General features: G+C 32.0%; 1 protein-coding gene across 16 annotated transcripts in view; it reads left to right on the forward strand.

Annotated features, from left to right (window-relative positions):
* Nucleotides 1-205: 205 nt before the first annotated feature.
* Nucleotides 206-15,281, forward strand: part of LOC134832002 (titin) — a 127,724-nt gene continuing 112,648 nt past the window's right edge. For all 16 annotated transcript variants that reach the window (XM_063845861.1, XM_063845862.1, XM_063845867.1 and 13 more), the window contains exons 1-7: nucleotides 206-246; nucleotides 451-965; nucleotides 5,212-6,874; nucleotides 8,003-8,232; nucleotides 8,297-9,488; nucleotides 10,746-12,732; nucleotides 14,255-15,078. In XM_063845861.1, the coding sequence (XP_063701931.1) occupies nucleotides 788-965; nucleotides 5,212-6,874; nucleotides 8,003-8,232; nucleotides 8,297-9,488; nucleotides 10,746-12,732; nucleotides 14,255-15,078 (6,074 nt within the window). In that variant the 5' untranslated portion in view covers nucleotides 206-246; nucleotides 451-787. The remainder of the gene's footprint in view (nucleotides 247-450; nucleotides 966-5,211; nucleotides 6,875-8,002; nucleotides 8,233-8,296; nucleotides 9,489-10,745; nucleotides 12,733-14,254; nucleotides 15,079-15,281) is intronic.

The following is a 15,281-nucleotide window of genomic DNA, read 5'->3' on the forward strand; positions in this document are numbered from 1 at the left end:
TTTTTAATTTTAAATTTATTTTCAAAAAATATTAAGAAAATAAAATTTTTAGGAAAAAAAAATTCAATTTTTTTTCTAACTGGGCACCCCTCCCACACACACACATGCATTTCTTGGCGAAATTTCTGTGTCCGGCATACACACGGATCTATTTTTGTCACAAAAATTTTCACACACGAACCCACATAACGCTCAGTTTAGTGCCACTCTTCGTCCGATTCAGAAGCAACAGCCTAAGAAAAGACTGTAAGATCGAAATTTTTTCTCCCAAATTGCTACCAAAAATAGAAGAAATTCGGAAAAATCGGAGTAAAAACTCCAAAACTCGAGATTTTGCAGTGAAATTGTCCAAATTTTTCCTTGATCTTTCGTCGCGTTCCAAGAGATTAAAGAAAAATTTGGAAAAAAAAGATTTTTTTGTTGAAAAAAAAATTTTTTTTTTGCGTATAGAATATCATAGAAGAAGGCTTGCGTGGAAGAGGCATAAAAAGCGAAGAAAAAATTTAACGAAAAAAAAAATTATTCGAAAAAATTATATAAGTGTGAAGAAGAAAAAAAAATTTGAAGGAAAAAAGTAAAGAAGGAAGAAAAAAAGTTAATTTTGTGCCCGCACTAACACACAACAGCTCACAACTTGTACATACAAAAAAATATTTATAGCAGAAAAAAATTCTATATTTATCCCATAATAATCCGCGTGTGTGTGCTTGCTACTCTTTGAAAAAAAAAATATTTAAAGCAAGCAAAATTTATTTTTTTAAACAACGACCCGCATTAAGGATTAAAAATGCAGCGTCAAAATTCGAACAACTATCAGCAGCAGTCGTCGTCGCAGCAATTTATCCAGCACGAGACATCGCAGCAGCAGCAACAACAGCAGCAGCAGCAACAATTTAGCTCAACTAGTCATCAAAGCATACGACGCGAGCAACAAGTGATCAGTCGTCATGTTACAGAACAAAGAGGTTAGTACCTAAAAAAAAGCAAAAAAAAAAATTAAGGGTGTGAATGAAGCGAAAAAAAAAGAAAATTTTTCCTGTGTAACTCGATACTGCCTCGATTCATCACTACACGACTCGACAAAAAGTCATCATCATCAGCCGCACACCGACTCACGGATCTATTTTTATTTGGCAACGCATCAAAATATGTGGATTAATTCAACGTACAGCGCCGCGTGTGTGTCGATAGAAATTCTACACACGGGAAAAGTGAAAAAATGCAATAAAAATGTAAAATAAATAAAATTAAAACGAAAATAAAATAATTATAGAATGGCCTGTAAAAATATTGAAATGACAAGTGTGTGGAAAAAAAAGTTGAAAATTGGAGAAGAAAAGTGAATTAACGTCCCACACACACATGGATGTCATGAAAATTAAAAATAAATATTATTAAAATGTTACAGTGACAAAATTTAATTATGATTCAAAAATAAATTAATTCGTCATTTCTAAAAAAAAATAAATGAATAAAAATTTATGACGAATAAAATTGAAAATAAATTTGAAAAAAAAAAATAAATAAAAGTGAATTAATATAAAATTAAAAAATAATAAATTATTATTAAATTATAAAATTATTAATAATTTTTTTATTATTTTTAAATAAAAAATAAAAAATTAAAAGAAAAATAAAATTAATAAAAAAATAAAAATAAAAGTTATATAAAATAAAATAAATATATAATAAAAAAAATCATAAATAATTAATTATTTATTAAATTTATTTTTTTATTATTTTATTTTATATAATTTAACAAAATAAAATAATAAAAAAAATAAATTAATAATTAATTAATTATTAATGAATTTTTAAAATTAATTTTATAAATAAAAAAAATTAAAATATCTGAAAATAATTGATCAGAAAATTTATTTAATAAATTGATGAATTAGTCTAATAAAAATAAGAAATAATCAATTAAATAAAATTGATTTAAATCAAATAAACAAAGAATAAAAATTAAATTAAATCAAATTAATTAAATTACGAAAGTGAACAAAAGTACACAACGAGATCTCTTGGATACGCGAATGATCTCACCAACTCACTCAAGCAACATATTAATGGAATTTTTCATCGCATCGAAATTCATCAAGTGCAAAAAATAATAATTTATGCAAAAAAAAAAAAATAAACAAAAAAAATTAATAAAAATATTAAAAGTGAGAAAAGATGCAGTTTTATGTTAATGAAAAGCATCATTAAATTAATAAAAAAATATTTCAACAAAAAAAAAGTGAATTTTTTAATGAAAATAAAAAAAATCATTAAAAAAGTAGACGAGAAATTATTACGTGATTTTATGCAGAAAATAAAAAAAAATTAAATGAAGAAATTAAAAAAAAATAAATAAATTCTTTGAATGTTGAAGAATTAATGAAATAATTAAAGAAAAATTAAAATTTCAAAAAATTAGTGAAATATGAAAAATACAAAAAAAAAATAAATAAATAAAATATTAATTACTTGAGTCGAGTCACAGCACCAAAAATAAAAATTATGATACACAAAAAAAATTAAATTAAACAAAAAATCATAAAAGTCATTTAATGGCTGATGGATGTGAAACAAGTGAACGCATATTTCTTAAAATAATTCTAAATGACGATTTTATTGACGACAAAAAAAGTTTTTAAATGCATAATTTGATTTTTGTCCAAGTTTTTTTTTTGTTTTTGTCTCAGATTTATTAGAAGATTAAATTTTATGGCGGATATGTTATTTTTTGAACAACTGGTTTTATTCGTAAAAATAATATTTTGACAAGAAAAAATTTTCAATTTTATAATTTTTCCACGAATGAAAATTGATTTTTATTGTGATTTCTTTTTTTTTTGACAATTTTCGTTCGACTAAAAATGAAATTTTTATCCAAAGCAGATTAATCGAGAATTAATTATTAAAATTATTTTATGAATTTGCCCGTTAATACTTAACTGAAATATGATCATTTTTGAGAAATTTTATTTTTTCCACGCATTCAATTATTTTAAACGCCTGAGAAAATATCTGCCATAATTTTTGTAATTTTTATTCGTTTATTTATTCAGAATCGTCAAAGAATTATTCTTAGAAATATTGCAATTAAAAAAATATGTGAAACACTCAAGAAATCAATAAAATAAATTGAAATATGTGAATAAATAAACAAAAAGTGGGGAAAGGGTACTCTCAAACAAATTTTATAATTAATTTTAATATAAACAAAATTTTAAAGTTATTTCTTGATTCTTATTGAGAATTTAATGGCAAATCACTCTTTAATTGATTTTTGACCAAGATTAATTTTTAATGCATTTTTTAATGAAAAATGTTTATTTTAATGTTAAAACATTTAATGAAAGTCTCAAATAGGCTAAAATAATTTTAAAAATCAGATTTTTTTTTATTTTTTTAATAAATTTTAAATATTTTAAAAATTAAAAAAAAATTTTTTTGATGAATATTTTTTAATTTAATTTCGACCATTTTTTGTAAATTTAATAATTTTCTTTAAATAGATTTTATTTTATTAATTTTATTTTATTCAACTAAAAATTTTACACCTTGTCAGTTTTTCATAAGAACTTTTTAAGAAAATTATTATTTTATATTTTAAAGAGACTAAAATTTTGTGTTTTTTTGTGAAATTAAAATGATTTTTTTGGCAAAATTTTTTACTTTTTAAAATTAGATTTTCCCTTAAAAATTTGCTTTGAAACGTTTTTTTTATTGAAAAATTCATTTTGTTCATAAATGCATTTTGTAAATCTGTCTCGTTGCAAAGACTTTTAAAATGCAAAAAACCGTATCAAAATCCGTTAGATGTTCTTATCTCGACCGCCACACATTGAATGATCTATTTTTAGTCTCATTTCCACGACTTTTCCCGATCTCTCCCGAACTCTCACGAAAACGAAAGCTCAAAAAGCTCTCTCCCAAACCGAAATTCACCAACACTTTGACAAATTTTACACAGTTTGTGTCATTTTCCTGAGTTACCTCCGAAAATTCGTGAGAGCAAAGACTCAAAATCTCTCTTTGTTTACATTTTTCCGCCGTTCCTTCTACAGATCTGTGATCGTAGCGACAAGAAAGCTTTTGATCTTTTGTACGACGATCATCTGATCATACGAAGAGTTTTCCGGAAAATGACCCTCTCTCAGTAAAATCCGAATTTAAACGAAAGTCACTCATTTTCCGATCGGGGTTTTGTTAAATTTACCGGCAAACGTTAATTACTTCGTACACAAGAAATAAAAAAAATTGTCTCGAACCTTGATGCAAAAAGAAATGAATTTCTCATCCGGTATGCGTTATAGACATTCCTTGGTGATTTGCCAAAAAATGAAAGAAAATAAAATAAACAGACATAAATTTAGATTTTTTTTTTTCAATTTCTAGGTCATGAAATATTTGAATGGGTTTGATGGATGAATGAATTTATTTTTTTTTTATTTACTTTTTTATTTAAATTTAAAAAAATAATTAATTAAATAAATAAATCAAAATAAATTTAAATAAATAAATATTATATTTTTTAATTAAAAATTAATTAAAATTAAATTATTTGAATTTTTTAATTAATTTTATTTATTTTATTCTAAATTAATTTTAATTTAAATTAATTATTTTTTGACAATGAAATTTTTATAATTTTTTATTAAATTATTTTTAAAAAAATATAAAAAAAAAATCAATTTTTAAAAAAAAAAATATTTTTCTAAATGAAATTTTTTAGTTTACATTTTTTAAAATAAATAAATAATTTACCAAATAAATAAATTAAATTTAAATGTTTAAAATTCAAAATAAAAAATTTTGAAAATTTAATTTTTTTTTATTAAAATCATTTTAATTTAATTACCTTAATATTTTTAAACAATTAAATTTTAAATAAAATTATTTTTTTGTAAATAAATTATTAAATTAAATTTTTAAATATTTTATTTGATTGATTTTTTATTAATTTTTTTTAAATAAAAAAAAAAATTAAATTAAATTTTTAAAAAATATTTTTATGATGAATTAAATAATTTTTCAAACAATAAGTTTTTTAAAATTATCGTTTTATTAATATAGAAATTTTGATTTATTTATTTAATTAATTATTATTTTATTAAATTGATTTTAAGGTAAAATTTATTCTTTAATTTAACTTTTAAAAATTTTAAATTAATTTTTTGGTTTGTTAAAATAAATTTTCTATTTTTTCTTCATTTTTAGTTGAATCTGGCGGCGTGATTCAGGAAACAACGATCGTTCCTGCGCCCGTATCGCAAGGGTATCAACGCCAAATTCAGCAAAGTCAGCAGCAAACTCAGCAATATCGCCAACAAATTCAACAGCCCGCTGCGCCAGCCGGTCAAACAATGACGCCGCCCATTTTCGAACAAATTTTCAAGAATGCTCGTTTCGCGCAAGGCGGCGACGCCTTGTTCGAGGGTCGGCTCAAAGGTACGCCACGACCTGAGGTTTCTTGGATGCGAAAAGGTGCACCCCTTCTCGCCTCACAGAAATACCAGATGACGTACAATCCGGGCACGGGCGACGTTTCCTTGCTCATACGTAAAATTGGCCCAGGGGATGAGGGCGAATACACGTGCAAGGCCGTAAATCGTGTTGGCGAAGCCATTTGCTCCGTTTTCATTCAACCGGAGGGTTTGTTGCCGCCCGTTCAGCAACAACAACGTCAAGTCGTTCAGCAACAGCAGCAAAACGGCTCGTACCAAAACGGTCACAGCGTCGTTTACGAAGAAGACTTCAAAGTTGACACGTTCGAGTATCGCTTGTTGCGCGAAGTCTCGTTCCGCGAATCGATCACGCGTCGTTACAGCGGCGAAGCTGATGCCCAAATCTCGACGGTAGTCGAACGTAATCTCGGACCAGCTTGTCCGCCCCAAATTAGTCAAAAGCCGCGCAATTCGAAGCTCATCGAGGGATCTGACGCCGTTTTCACGACAAAAGTCTCGTCAAATCCCAAACCGCGTCTCACGTGGTTCAAAAATGGGCAACGCATCATCGCGCAAACCGACAAATACGAGACGACGTACACGAACAACCAAGCCTCGCTCAAGATCAAGCGTGCCGAGCAAAAGGATTCCGGCTATTACACACTTTTGGCGGAAAATCCTCAAGGATGTCAAGTTTCGACAGCTGTTCTCGCCATCGAGCCAGCTCAAGAAACGCCCGTTGTTCAACGTCCCGAAGAGGTTTACAGCCCCGACGATGCCACAAAAGCTCTGGCTCCGCAATTCGTTCGCGTTTTCCAAGATCGCGACGTTACCGAGGGAAAAATGACGCGTTTCGATTGTCGTGTCACGGGACGCCCATATCCCGAAGTGCATTGGTACATCAACGGAAATCCCGTGCGTGACGACATCACTCACAAAATTCTCGTCAACGAATCCGGATCTCATTCACTGATGATTACCAATGTTGGTCCCTTCGATTCGGGCATCGTTACTTGCGTCGCGACGAACAAAGCTGGCGAAATTAATTGTCAAGCCAAATTGAATGTGCTCGAGAAGGAACAGGTAGTTGCCCCCAAATTTGTCGAACGGTTCACCACTGTTAATGTCAAGGAGGGAGAGCCTGTTACTTTGCATGCGCGTGCCGTTGGAACCCCAATTCCGCGTATCACGTGGCAAAAAGATGGCGTCAACATTCAGCCGAGTGACAATGTTCGCGTGATTGTCGATCAGGGAGCGACAACGTTGGATATTTCGCGTGCAGGTGTCTCTGATGCTGCTTGGTATCAATGTACTGCACAAAATGTCGCCGGATCGACAGCAACTCGCGCTCGATTGTTCGTCGAACAACCAAAGACGCAACATTATGAGCAGAAACGCTTGAATTTCCCGAAACCCAGCAAAGTTATCGAACCAGAGTGAGTTTTTCTTTAATTTCTTTCACTGAGTTAATTTTTAGGCAGATACAATTTTGAAAAATGTTTCACATTTCATTCAAATTTCAAAATTATTTCTAAAAATTTTCTGAAAAGCATCGAGAAATTTCAAATTTCTTATCAAAAGTGTCAAAAATTTCAAAATTGCATTAATAATTTTCTAACTTGTTATTCTTGAATTTATTTAAATTCAAAAATTTGAAAATCGCTTTTGTCTAATTCGAAAAAATATTTTTTAAAATTATTTAGTTTTGAAAAAATTCTCGAAATTAACTATTCAAAATTCAATTTCATTTTTTTCGAAAAAATATTGAAAATGATTCGTAAAGAAAAGTCATAAATTTTTTAAATAAAAAATAAATAGAAAAATTTATTGAAAAATGCAGAAATATAAAAATAAAAATTTAATGTGAATTTTCATAAACTTATCTTAAAATTTGAAAATTGGAGGAAATTTTCAGAACAAAAAATTTGAAAAAATTTAGGTACACAAAATTTGTTTAAAATTAAAATTGAAAAGCATTAATAGAAAACCTTTAAAAAAATATTTAGTGAGCATTTATAAAAAAGTATTTGCAGAAATATAAAAATTTTAACATTAAATTTGAGAATTCAAAGCATTTAAAGCAATTTTGATATCTTTTTATTGTAAAAGAAAAGTTTCTATGAAATTTTATGAAATTGAATATTTTGTCTATTTTTGTTCATTTTCTTCATTTAATATTTCATTTGATACAAAATAAATTTCGAAATAATTTATTTTTTAAATGACGAAGAATTTTATATTTTTCAAAAAATAAAATTTCTCAAAAATTTAAAGAAAATTTTCTTACGTTTTGATATTTGAAGATATTCTTCATGAAAATCTTCTTAAAATTCAGGTAGGAGGAAATCGAAAACATTTTTAATAGGATTCAAACAGAAATTCATTAAAATTTGAAAGAAAAATGAAAATTATGAGATCTAATTCTAAAATCTATCGTAAAATTTGAAAATCGCTCTTTTGCTAATTCAAACAAAAAATATTAATGAAACGTGAAACATTTTTCTGAATTGTATCAACCTCATAACCTCTTTAAAACGAAAATTTTATCTAAATCTTTCTTTCAGACCCGAACCTGAACCAGAAATCATCTATTTGCGTCACGTAGAACGCGCCAAGCCACACAAGGCTCCCGCTGAAGGCGATCGCGTCTATCCTCCTCCACAATTTATTGTCCCCTTGCGTGACATTACTCAAGTCGAAGGAGGAAAAGTTCATTTCGAAGCTCGAATTGAACCTGTTGGCGATCCAACGATGCATGTTGATTGGTATTTGAACGGGCGTCTTGTTGAAGCTAGTGAGTTTTTACATTTAAATTTAATTTTTTCAAAGAAATTCATAAAAAAAATTACTTTTTTTAGGTTCTCGTGCCACAAGCACCTTCCGCTTCGGTTTCATCGCCTTGGATTTGATCAGCATCATTGCTCAAGATGGCGGCGAATACGTTTGTCACGTTTCATCTGCCACTGGCGTCGCTGAATCACGTGGCGTTCTTCGCGTACAACAACGCGCTGCGATCGAATCCCAAAGTCAACATCCAACCAGCTTGGAATACATCCAACAACTCGAAGATTACTCGAAATATCAACGTAGCGAAAGCATCGAGGAGCAAATTAACCAAAAACCGATCTTCATTCGCCCCCTTCAAAATCTCGGGGAACTCGAGGAAGGTCGTAATGCTCATTTCGAGGCTCAATTGACGCCCGTGAGTGATCCCACGATGCGCGTTGAATGGTACAAAGATGGTCGTGCCATTACCGCAAGTTCTCGCATCACGGCGATCTTCAATTTTGGTTATGTCTCGTTGAACATCATGCATTTGCGTGCTGAAGATACGGGAACGTATACCGTACGTGCTGTAAATCGCATCGGCGAAGCCATGTGCACAGCAACGATGAAGGTCATTTCACGCAGCACCGTGACGCAAGACTTAGGAATCCCCGAGCAACAACGCTACATCGAGCAAACGCAACAATTGGAGGCTTACCAAAAATACCAATCGCAGAAATTCGTTGATGAGCAACCCGAATGCATCATGCCGCCGGTGTTCAAGAGTCCCATCAAGGATCAACTTAACATCCGTGAAGGCGGTTTTGCTCATTTTGAAGCTCGTTTGGAGCCTGTTGGCGATGCCACACTCCGCGTTGAGTGGTTACGCGACGGAATCCCAGTCGAAGCGTCGTCACGTATCACGAGTTTCTTCAATTTCGGTTACGTTGCGCTTACGATCAAGCAAGTTACTGTCTTGGATGCCGGCGTTTACACTTGCCGAGCGTTTAATGCATGCGGCGAAGCTCATACGAATGCTAATATGACAGTGATGACGAGACAAGATGTCAGTTATGACTCGTCGAACCCTCAAGGATTGGAACAAATTCAACATTTGGAAGATTCGTCACGTTATCAACGGAAACAAGAAGAGGAAACTGTGGTAACGGAGAAACCACGCTTCTTGGGACCCTTGAAGGCAACTACGAAGATTATTGAAGGGCAACGTGCTCACTTTGAAGCACGCGTTGAGCCACAATCTGACTTGACGATGGAAATTGAATGGTAAGTTTTGAAAATTCTTAAGTCTTTACGTTTTTTTAACTTAAACGACTTAGTTTCTAAACTTAACCTTACGTTGACTTAATATTTAACTTAAGCTTAAGTTAACTGATTTTAGATTTAAAGTTTCATATTAAGTCAAATGTCAAAAGAAAACGACTTAATCTGAAACTTACGATTGAAAATCAGATAACTTAAGCTTAAGTTGAACAATAAAATAACATAAGCTTGAGATTTAAATAATAAGTCAACTTAAGTTTAAATTTAAAAATAAAATTGACTTAAGATTAAATTTAAGAATAAGTTGTCTTAAGCTTTAGTTTAAAGATTAAATCGACTTAAGCTTAAATTTAAACATAAGTTAACTTAAGGTTAAGTTATAGGAATTACTCGACTTAAACTTAAGTTTAAAGATTTAGTCGACTTAAAGTCAAACTTCAAATAGTTTTTGGCTTTTTGATCAAATTTTGGAAAAAATATCATAATTTATTGCTTTTGCTTAAGAATTATTCAAAAAAAAATGTTAAATTTTGTCTTCAAAACAAAAGTAAAAATTTATTATCGAGGAAGTTTACGTAAGGATTGAATTTCAAAAAATTATTAAATTTAAACTAAGATTTTGTAAAATGTCAAAAAAAAATTTGACTTAAACTTAAGTTAACTTAAACAACTAAGTTTTGACTTTTCAACTAATTTTGGAAAAAAAATTATTTTTTTTTTTAAATTTTCTAATTAAGTTTTTGTATTTGACTTAATGTTAAGCTAAAGTCAATATTTTTTAATTGAATTTTTGAAAATATTAATTTTTAAATTTTTTACTTCGACTTAATGTGACTTAATGTTTTAATAAGTTTTAATATTAAACAAATTTATAGAAATTGAGTCGATTCTAAAAGCTTAAGTTTTCGAAAATATTCAACTTAAAAATTTTTTCTCAAAAGTTGGTCCTTAAGTCAAAACTTATAAAATTTTTCGATAACTTAAGCTAAAGTCAAATATTAACTTAATTTTTTTTATTGAAATTTTTCTTAAAATTTGAAAGTCAAATATTTCTTAAGTTTGACTTAATGTGACTTAAGCCTAAACTTAAGCAAAAATTTGAATTTTTTATAATTTAAAATTCCTTTTTGTGTGAAGCGAATTACAAATATTTAAATTTTAAGTTCTTTGACATCTTTTTCATACAAAATTATGTAAATATCTTTTTCGAAATGAATATTTTTTGAACTTTCTAACAAATTTTTCGTTATTTTCCAACAGGTATTGCAACGGCAAACCCATTCAACCTGCCACACGTGTTCAAACTTACTACGATTTCGGTTACGTTGCCTTGGATATCATCGGAGTTCGTGGCGAAGATACCGGAAATTACACTGTTGTCGCTCGCAATGCCGCTGGCGAAGCTCAACTCACCACAGAAATGGTTGTCGAGACCCGCTCAAGCATCGATACACGCAGCATGCACAAAGGCACTTTCGAAAAAACGCGTCATTTGGAAGACAAGACGCACATTGAGCCTCAATACGACATCGAGGAACTTTGCAAATCGAAGCCAATCTTCACAGTGCCTCTTTCGGATCCCCAACCTGTCGGCGAAGGACGAAATATCCACTTGGAATGTCGTTTGGAGCCCGTCGGAGACCCAACGATGCGTGTTGAGTGGTTCCAAAATGGTCGTGCCATCACTGTTGGTTCTCGTTTCCGCACATATCACGATTTCGGTTATGTCGCTTTGGATATTATCCATTCGCAATCCACGGATTCGGGAGAATATACTGTTCGTGCTACAAATCAACTGGGAACTGCTCATACCTCGGCTTGCGTTCGCGTAATTGGTGCTTCTGACATCGTTACCGATTCTCAAGTCGATATGGAGCAAATTAACGCCTTGGAGGTTGGAAATCGTCGCAGTTTGGCATTGGATGATGTTCAAGTGTTGCAACCGCCGCAATTTACGAGACCTTTGCACAACATTGAGACGATTGAAGGCACCAACGTGCACTTGGAATGTCGTTTGCAGCCCGTTGGAGACCCCACAATGACTGTCGAGTGGTTCGTGAATGGTTTCCCCGTCAAAACGGGACATCGTTTCCGTCCTGCGTACGAATTTGATTACGTAGCACTCGATTTGTTGGGCGTTTATTCGACCGATAGCGGCGTTTACACTTGCCAAGCACGCAATCAGCTCGGAGAAGCTGTTACAAGCTGCGCTGTTCGCATTATCGCGAAGAAAGACCTCATCATGGACTCCCAATATCCCGCTGGTTTGGAAAAAATCCAATATTTGGAGGATGCATCACGTTACCAACGCACCGAAGATGTCGAGGAGAACGTTAATATTCGCCCGCGGTTCTTGACGAAGCCCAAAAACATCGAAAAGAGTCGCGAAGGACAACATGCTCACTATGAATGCAAATTAGAGCCTGTTACCGACCCCAATTTGAAGGTTGAATGGTACAAAGATGGTCGCCCCATCACTATTGGGCATCGTTTCCGTCCCATTCACGACTTTGGTTACGTCGCCTTGGACATTATTGACTTGATTGCCGAAGATAGCGGCACCTACACTTGTCGCGCCGTCAATTTAGTCGGTTTCGATGAGGTTCAATGCACTTTGATGTGTCGCAGCACCCAACAAATTGTCTCGACAACCCAAAACGAACAAGGTTTGGAGCAAATTCAATACTTGGAAGATCGTTCGCGGTACACGCGACGCGAAGATGTCGACGAAACATCCAAACAAGTCCCGATTTTCACGACTTCCTTGAAGAACATCGAGATTAAGGAAGGACAACGTGCTCATTTCGAGTGTCGTTTGATCCCCGTCTCCGATCCAAATCTCCGTGTCGAGTGGTTCCATAACAACAAACCCGTCAAATCGGGATCTCGTTTCACGGAAACCAATAATTTCGGTTTTGTAGCTCTCGATATCATGGGATGCTTGGAAGAAGATTCCGGCGTTTATACTTGTCGTGCCGTTAATTTGCTCGGAGAAGCAGTTACTTCGGCAACAGCAGTTGTGCATAGTCGTAAGTCGTTGTATTTGGAAGCGCAACATGAAGGAGCTTTGCAAAGTATTCGTCATTTGGAGGATTCTTCACGTTATCAGCGTCATAGCATGGTTGAAGAGCAGGAAATCCGTCAAGCTCCCATGTTTACGTTGCCTGTGAAGGATATCAAAGTGCACGAAAATCAACCCGTTCACTTTGAGGCACGCTTGATTCCTGTCGGAGATCCTAAATTGAAGGTGAGTTTTTCAAAAAATTTAAAAATTTCCTTTTTAAAAACTGAAAAATGAATTTTTAGTACTAAAATTTTTTTTATCAAGAGTTAAGAAGTGAATTTCAAAAGCTGAAAAAGAAATTTTAGTACTAAAAAGTTTATATCAAAAGCTAAGAAGTAAATTTCAAAAGCTGAAAAAAAAATTAGTACTAAAAAGTTCATATCAAGAGCTAAAAAGTGAATTTCAAAAGCTAAAAAAGAATTTTTAGTACTAAAATTTTTTATCAAGAGCTAAAAAGTGAATTTTAAAAGCTAAAAAAGAATTTTTAGTACTAAAAAGTTCATATCAAGAGCTAAGAAGTGAATTTCAAAAGCTAAAAAAGAATTTTTAGTACTAAAAATTTCATAAAAAGAGCTAAGAAGTAAATTTCAAAAGCTGAAAAAGAATTTTTAGTACTAAAAATTCCATAAAAAGAGCTAAGAAGTTAATTTCAAAAGCTGAAAAAGAATTTTTAGTACTAAAAAGTTAATATCAAGAGCTAAGAAGTTAATTTCAAAAGCTGAAAAAGAATTTTTAGTACTAAAAATTTCATATCAAGAGCTAAAAAGTGAATTTTAAAAGCTCAAAAAGAATTTTTCTTTCTAAAAAACATTTTCCAATTGCGCAAGGCTCCCAGCTGAAAAAGAATGTAAAGTTTTCTTTTCATGTCGCCTTCAAAAGCTTTTTTGAACAAAGTATATTCAAAAGCTAAGAAGACTTAATTTCAAAAGCTAAAAAAAGCTGTTTTTTTGCCCAAAATACTTTCAAATTAGTAAGAAGTTAATCAAAAAAAAATCAAGAGCTAAAAAGTTGCGTCAAGAAGTTAATTTCGCGAAAGGAAGAAATTTAAAAGCAAGCTCCTCATTTCAAAAGAATTTTTAGTACTAAAAATTAAATGTCGAGCATAAGAAGTATAATTTCCAAAAAGCTTTCCATTTCAACACATTTTTCAAACGCATTCCAAAAGGTCAACCAATACTTTTAAGACAGGGCAAAAGTTTCCGTTCGAAAGCTGAGGTTATTAATTTCTAAATTGAAAAAGTTAATTTTAGTACCAAACAAATAAAACAAGCTAAGATCCTCGATCAATTGACGGTCAAAAGCTGAAAAAACGAATTTTTAGTACTAAATTCACATAAGAAGTATTTTTATCAAGAGCTAAACGAAGAATGTTTTTGTTGCGGAAAAACCGCAATTTCAAAAGCTAAAAAAGGCAAACCATTTTTTGGTTTTGCTAAAAAAATTGACACAAGAGCTAAAAGGTTGAATTTCAAAAGCTGAAAAAGTAATTTTTTGTAACAAAATTCTTTTAAAAAGTTGAACATTTATCTTAAGATCAACTTTTTTAATTTTATTTTTTTAAAGCTTTAAAAAAAATTTTTACTTTTCTAACTTTTTGAAATCTTGCCAAAATTGAAAATTTTGATAATTATTAGTACTGAAAAAATTTTACTTTTAACAAACTTTTACTTTTATAACCTTTTAAAAAAATTTCCTTTCATTAAAGGTTACTTGGTTGCGCAATGGCGTCCCATTGGAAGCTTCAAACCGTTTGACGACAATGCACGACTTCGGTTATGTCGCCTTGAACATGAAATATGTCAATCCCGAAGATTCCGGCACTTACACTTGTCGCGCTGTCAACGAATTGGGTCAAGCTGTTACTTCCGCCCAACTCATCGTCAAATCCAAAGCTGGTCTCGACATGGAAACCATGAACGAAAATGCCTTGGAGAAAATCCATCAACTCGAAGATCATTCGCGTTACCAACGTCGCGAAGAGGAAGAAATCGAAGTAACGCAAGCTCCTCATTTCACGACAAAACTCATCGGACCCACGAAACTCTTCGAAGGTCAAAGCGCCCATTACGAATGTCGCATCGAACCGTATCCCGATCCAACGATGAAGATTGATTGGTTCCACAAAGGTCAACCAATCACGACAGGACATCGTTTCCGTTCGACAGCCGACTTTGGATTCGCTGCTCTCGACATCTTGACAGCGTATGCAGCAGACAGCGGAGAAATTACGTGCCGCGCCACGAACAAATTGGGACAAGCACAATCCTCGATCAACTTGACGGTGCAAGCGCAATCGTCAATTAGCTACGAGACGCAACACGAAGGTGCCTTGGAGAAGATTCACTATTTGGAAGATGGATCTCGGTACCAACGACGCACCGAAGAGGATGTTTTTGTTGCGGAAAAACCGCAATTTGGACGTCCCTTGCGCAATGCCAACGTGCAAGAAGGCAAGCCAGTTCATTTGGAGGCAACGTTGACACCCGTCAATGATCCTACCATGAAGGTTGAGTGGTATTGTAATGGAAAGTAAGTAATTTTTTGCTCTGCAATTCTTTTAAAAACTCATAAATTTTTTAATTTTATTTTTTTAACTTTGACAGATTTTTGAAAAATTAAAAAAAATTTTGAAACTTTTAACAATTTTTTTGAAATCTTGCCAAAATTGAAAATTTTGATAAATTGTTTGAAAAGTTTGACAAATTTTTAAAAAATCGCTTTTCTGCTAATTC

This window comes from Culicoides brevitarsis, chromosome 2 (assembly GCF_036172545.1).
Source record: "Culicoides brevitarsis isolate CSIRO-B50_1 chromosome 2, AGI_CSIRO_Cbre_v1, whole genome shotgun sequence".
NCBI lineage: Eukaryota > Metazoa > Arthropoda > Insecta > Diptera > Ceratopogonidae > Culicoides > Culicoides brevitarsis.